This window comes from Malus sylvestris, chromosome 16 (genome assembly GCF_916048215.2).
Source record: "Malus sylvestris chromosome 16, drMalSylv7.2, whole genome shotgun sequence".
Classification (NCBI taxonomy): domain Eukaryota; kingdom Viridiplantae; phylum Streptophyta; class Magnoliopsida; order Rosales; family Rosaceae; genus Malus; species Malus sylvestris.
Genome location: NC_062275.1, coordinates 21,644,849 through 21,651,722, shown reverse-complemented (window position 1 = coordinate 21,651,722; position 6,874 = coordinate 21,644,849). Strand labels below are relative to the sequence as shown.

At 38.9% G+C, this 6,874-nt stretch overlaps 1 protein-coding gene across 1 annotated transcript; it reads right to left on the bottom strand.

The window, feature by feature from the left end:
- Positions 1 to 378: 378 nt before the first annotated feature.
- On the bottom strand, positions 379 to 2,269 carry LOC126606829 (uncharacterized). The gene is made up of 3 exons (XM_050274215.1): positions 1,740 to 2,269; positions 1,316 to 1,468; positions 379 to 1,105 (listed from the first exon to the last, which is right to left on the bottom strand). Exons 1-3 carry the CDS (start codon positions 2,170 to 2,172, stop codon positions 423 to 425), a joined length of 1,269 nt encoding a protein of 422 aa, XP_050130172.1. The 5' UTR covers positions 2,173 to 2,269; the 3' UTR covers positions 379 to 422.
- Between the last annotated feature and the right edge of the window lie 4,605 nt (positions 2,270 to 6,874).

The following is a 6,874-nucleotide window of genomic DNA, read 5'->3' as shown; positions in this document are numbered from 1 at the left end:
TTCGCCAGGACAAAAACACCACCCCCTATCCCATCACCCCTGATTTGTTATGCTAACCTCCATTTTTCTACGGACCAAGACACAAAAACACCCCATACCCCACCATCCCCATCTCACATGTTCCTAATCCGACTTCCCCACACAAGACCCTCTCCCTTCAAAGTCATCCCCAATAGGCTTGCGTACAACCCAAGAAATCTTTTAGCCATTTTTGAAGTTCATACACAATATTTACAGAGTGGGGTGCAAACTCAAATCCTGCATATTTTCTCTTCGTCATGGCATTTTTGAATCCATACATTGAATCTGGTGAGTTATCCCATGTTTAACACCAGGCAAGGCCAAAGTAACGACAAACTGATGAATTGAATCCGGAGGTAAAACTGTGAAGAAATTTAGGTAGGTATAAACTTGTCATGAAATTAATCAACAAGTATAAAACCTCTCTTTATATATTCAAAACAGGAGAATGGTAAGTTTAGTACATTTTCCAATTCAAATGATTTGGATATCAGAGTCTCCATGATCACATCCCTGTTGCAATCCCCACCCGTAACCACAAAACCTCTGCACACGACCAGAGAAGAATTGCACACCCACGGAACTGAAACTGTAAAACCCAAGCCAGAATCTTTCCCTCCCACTACCACGTCCTTGTATGCCTGGCAAACCCTCGAGACGTACTTTCCCATTGGCAAAGTTTGCTGCAGAACGGATGGTGCAGAACCATCAGGGTTCAAGATATCAGAATCTGAATGAAGGTTCACCACAACTGTGCCATGATCCGGGTGAAGCCGGCTGCTGAGGGCTTTTAGAAATGGGGAATGTGGATCCCATAACTTGCGTGGGAATATGTCTTCCCCATCATAAGCATCAATGAAGACCATATCATACTGAATGGTGGTGTTGAGAATGAAATCCTCGGCATCGGATTCATGGAGGAACAGCCTCTCGTGGATGCCTTTCCACATAACGGTATCCATGGTATTGGGTGGCACGGCACGCTTGCCTGATGGAGTCATAATTGAGAAAGCCGGAAATCCCATGGCTCGAACTGAGGCTGAGATGACGAGAGGGTCGATTTCAACTACATCAACAATAGCACCTGAAAAGGAGCAGAACATTCTAGGTTAGGTTCAATACCCAATTATTCAGCTCAGGACTTCTGATAGGATGGCCAAAAACAGATTGGATTCGGAGATCACCAAGAATCAGTATTTGTAAAACAATTTACAAAAAAGGCACATCCTTCATTCCTTCAATTTCCCACAACCATTCACGCTGCCATTAACAGAGAACTAGCAATGCAACCTACCTTGAATTTTACTAGCCAAAAACAACGGTAAGCTTCCGCCACCCTGACCAATGCACAATATACGAATATTTTCGGTCCCAGTCACCGCGTTCATGAGATTGTAATTACAAGATGCTATAGTGGCCAACCCAGCTGCTATCATACTCTTAAGATCTGAAAAAGCAGAATCCATCACACAACAGCTTTAATCTTTTAGAAAAATGAAAGTAACCAAATGTAATGCAATCACTAGTCATACACTCAGAAACACTAGATATAGAAGTTCAATCACCAAACACCATGATTCAAATTTGATTCAACAGTATGCAAATGCTAATTAGAAATTCAATTGGGCATTAAATTAACACAAAACCCACATCAAATTTGATAAAATTTGTAATTAAATGTTGATAGAAATTGAATTGGGAAAAAGGTTTTTGCTTACAAGGAACAGCCAAGCAATGAGGCTGCTGCATTAAGGCGATCGATTCTGGTTCCGATCGCCGATAAGCAGCCAAAACCTTAACGGTGCTCTGGCGGGTGTCATCGTTAAAGCGGAGAGCGCGCCATTGATATCCGAACACTCTGAATCTCTCGTTGTTCTGACGGCACTCCTGTATCTCTTCGTACCTTTGCTGCAGCCATCTCTCTGTCGACGCCCAATGGAGCTCACTGGGTTTTGAGGAAGGATAGGCGATGACTGAGACAACGCCATTGCCTTTGTCGGATGTGGAGCGGAGGACGGTGTGGCCTTCGGATTCTTCCCCCCACCACTCCGAGGCGTAAGACCAGTCGCCTTCGTCCTCGATACGACGTCTTACTGCGGTTGAGAGCTTCCGGAGGTTCAGTCCCCAGCTCAATCCAGGTCTGCGCCACATGGCCGTACCCCGCAGGAAGTGAAAAACCCTAACCGGGCCTTTTGCTGGTTTTCTAACGACTCGGGGCTTTAGAGAATCGATGACTAATCTAAACAAATGACAAAATAATATTTCGTTTTTTAAAATTAAAATCTTGTTAGATAACTAAAAAATAAAAATTCAAACTAAATTTTGAAAAGTCAAAGAATTTTTTTTTAATTTTTTTAAAGCTTAAAAATAAAAGTAGTTATCAAACAAGATTTCATAAAAAAAAAAGCAAAAATCAAAATGATGATCAAATGTCATCTAAATTTAAAATAAAAAAATTGATCTAAATGCACCATATGTAGGGAGAGGATCCTCCTCCTTCCTCTTCTTTCTCTGCACTTTTTTGCCCTCCGGAGTCGGCGTCGTGGGCTCTCCGAAGTTAGTTATCGGCAACGTCATAGTAGTCGTCATCGATTGTGTGGTTTTGAAGTTTTCCGATAACTATTTTTACAGAATCAGTTCAATCAATCTTTGACCATTTTTGCTGAATCAGTTCAACCTGTCTTTGACTATTTTTGCAGAATCAGTTATATCAGTCATCAGCCATTTTTGTAAAATCAGTTCAACCTGTTCTCGACCATTTTTGTAGAATCAGTTCAATCAGTCCTCGATCATTTTTGCAAAATCAGTTCAACCAGTCATCAACCATTTTTGTAGAATCAGTTCAATCCGTCGTTGACTATTTTTGCAGAATCAGTTCAATTAGTCCTTGGCCATTTTTTGCAAAATCAGTTCAACCCGTTCTCGATCATTTTTGCAGAATCAGTTCAATCAGTCTTCGACTATTTTTGCATAATCAATTCAACCCATTCTCGACTATTTTTTGAATCTAAGTAATAATGCCAATTAGCAGAGTCCTGATGCTTCCTTGTACATCTTTGATTTTTCAATTATTATAATTTCAATCAGAGCAATAAAGATGCTCAAGTTTATCTAGTGCATATTTGTTTTGGTACACGTTTGTCTTGGTGGTCTAGATTCTGGATCGGGAGGCTAAAGTTTACCTAGTCGATTGATGCTTGCATAATTAGTGCTTAGTTAAGTTTACTTTGTCGCTGGTTGGTCCTTGGATAAGTTGGTCTTTGTTTTTAGTACTAGCTTGGTTCGTTTTATTTCTAGACATCTTAATTTGATCTTAGTTGTACTCTATCAATGAACGTGTTGGCGATTATTAAGTAATATCAATTTTCTTTCACAATATGCGTATTAAGGGCTTAACAAACTACACTGGTAAGCTAAAACTTTTAAGCAATGCAAGATTCATCATATTTTTCATAAAATATATCTCATTTCATTACACAAAACTCAGATTCATAATACTTACATGCAATTAAAGGATTCGATTCAAAACTGATATTTGACTAGAGTCACCATTCAATAAGAAAACCTCCAACTGGACATGAGGAGAGGTCGGTGATGAACATTTTGCTACCTTGGGCACACTGAAATGCTTGAAGCCTTGGTTGGCTCCCATACGTCAAATATGCGTGACATTGCCACGAATATGATTAGAAATTAAATGTGGGTTTGATCTTAATCACTTGATTCACTTCAAGTACCATCTCATTATTGTAAATATAAAAACTATTAAAAAAAGTGTGGATGTAAGACAAAAGGAGATATAGCTCCTGCTAGAAAATGGTTAAAAACCTGCCTCAACAATTCCTTTTCAAAAAAGTGAGGGACGAGCTCTCTCTCTCTCTCTCTCTCTCTCTCTCTCTCTCTCTCTCTCTCTCTCTCTCTCTCTCTCTCTCTCTATAGAACCTTTCCTCTTTGGCCTTCAGGGAAAAAAAAAAATCCTAGCCGCCGTTTCTTGCTCCGGTTTGGAGTTGGCGCCAACCCGACTCCCACCTCTTTCTAACCTTCCTTCCCTCTTTCTCTTCCTTCTCCATTCTCTGCATATTCTATTTTCTCCCCATCTTTCCCCATCTTTCCCCCTCCTTCCTTTCCCATCCATCTACACTCTTTGCATTTTCTCTCTTCCTCCTCATTTCTTTCATCCTTCCCCATCCTTCCACTTCAAAAGTTTTTTAATTTCTACACTTTTTCTTTTTTGGTCTTTGTTTTGGCTTCCCTTGAGCTTTATTCTTTGAACTTTGTCTCAATTCCCATGAGCTGGTCTCAGATCTGGACCTTCATGGCCCTCTCTTGCTCTGATGCTACTGTACGTCGCCCATCCTCTACTACCAGCCTCTACTACTTGGTCCGTGTGCTTCTTCTCGGGTGTTGGGTGGTTGTTAAAGTACTTTTAGCACTGTTGGGTAGGATTATGGAAGCGCTAACTGCACGGGTGGCTCGCTCACCCCCATTTTCCGTTGATCATGTTGTTCCATTGGTTTGTTCTCTTGGTGGTGATGGTGGCCTTGCGATGGAGGCGTGTAATACCCCGTATTTAAAAAAAAAGTTGGTTATATATAAATATATATATATATATATGGGTGTATGTTGGGTAATTATTTTTACGTAATAATTTTATTTGATTTATTTTTATGCAAGAACCTATTCTCGGTATGTAAAATAGTTTCAATGTAAAATCCTTTTTTCCTACAAATTATTTAAAAAAACTAGCTATTTCATGTTCATAGGTAATTAGGAATATTTTTAGTTTGAATTGGAGAAGGGGATTATGATGAGTTTGGCTAGATTTTTCTCACAAAGGCTAAGTGGCGTTTTGGCAACCATTAGAGAATAAAGGGGAGGGGTTAGTCACTACTCTAAATAGGTTGAGGTGAAGAGTTTGTAGCATTAGGAGTTAATGATTTGGTGATTACTCACCACTCTAAATGTGAAGGTGGAAGTCTACTTAAGGGTGAGTTGGCAAGTTTGTATTCATTAGGAATCTAATAGCTAAATGTTTGGTGATGATTCATCCCTCCAAAGTTCGAAGAGGTGGGATTCATATTCCTTAGAGATGAACGTGGCCTTGGATGCTTGTATCCACCTTGCATGATATTGATTAACTTCACACATGTCTCTTTGCCATTTGAACATATATTAGAGCTAAGGTTTTCCTTAATATTTGTTGTTTGTCTATTGGGCCACATTTCATTGTTAATGATGAGAATAACATTTGTTGCCTTGTGATTGGAACACATTTCATGGTGATGATTAGGTTAACATTTGGTGTGTTTCTATTGGAACACATTTCATGTTTAATGATTAGCACAACACTTGCTTTCTTTCCATTGGCACACTTGTGGAAATTCTTTGGAGAAGAAGATGTCATGCAATCTACATAAAGGAAGGAGAAAAGAAACAACGGAAGGACATAGAGGAAAGAGGAAGAAGAAACGAGAGAGGAAGAAGAAGAAGAAAAAAGAAAAGAAAAAGAACAACTCCAATAAAAAGCCATCCTCCCTTTCATATTATCCAATTACCTTTCTTTTACATATTGTTAAGGCTTTAAGCCATCTTTCATTGTATTTGTAAGTCCCTCATATATAGTGAAATACAATGAAAGCAAACCCTAGTGGATGTAGTCAATTTGGCGAACCACTTAAATCTTGTGTGTTAATGTATTTACATTTTGAGATCTTTTCCATGAGAAGCACTTCCACCAAACTATCGGCAATCTCTATTTATCTCTCTTGAGGATGATGTACAAAGAGTGTGAGACAAATCCCAAAAAAATACATGAGCCTTACCCAACAAATCTCTCAATCAAACTACTATCATTTTCATCTATCAAAAGAAAGATATCCAAGACTAGAAATTCCTCCAGCCTATTTAACAGATCAAAACACCATCATCCATATATTTTATTATAATACTTCCTTCATGAGAGTTGTTCATTTGTCTCTCTACCATGATATATCAAAATTTCAGAAACATCCAATAGTGTGATCATCCATTATGTTTGAAATACCAACTCATGTCTCTAATCCCGCAGAAAACTGGACAGCCATGTTATGAGCACCAAAACCCCATTTTTCGTAACTCGAATCGAAACATTTCCTTCACAAAAGTTGTTTCTTATCATCTCCTCTATAACATATCCAAAAACCACGACAATCGAATATATGTGCTGACTTGTATCCCAGTTCGAACAGCTGATAGTTTCAGCTATATTAAAGAAGTAGAAGTGGTGGGCTAAAATAAAAATAAAATATGATGTTTGGAAAGGGAAAAGCTAGAGACATAATTTCATGCCTTGTGGCATTCGAGACATATATTTCACTCTAACAATTAATTTCTCTAACATGGATGTCTATTCTTTTCTAATAAAAACAGGTTGCCCGACCAAGATGGACGAGACGATGAACAAATATACAAGGAGTGGTCAACGAGCAACATTTTATATGATGTGTTTGTACCATACTTGACCAATCCCGAAACTACTGAGCACTGGTCAACGTTATACTGTCAAGGACCCAGAAGAGTTTCCCTCCAATCAGGAGGCCAATCACAGTGCGACACGTGTCGACATCAGAAGCCAATCACAGCGCGACACATGTCAACATCAGAAGCCAATCACAACACAACACATGTCAATGTTAGAACAAAGATAAAAACTCTTCTATAAAAAGAGATCATTATCCCACAATATTTCCTAATGTCATTTGTACTAAATCATTCACTAGTACTCACTAAAGGAGAGCTTGAATTTATGTACTTGTGTAAACCCTTCACAATTAATGAGAACTCCTCTACTCCGTAGACGTAGCCAATCTGGGTG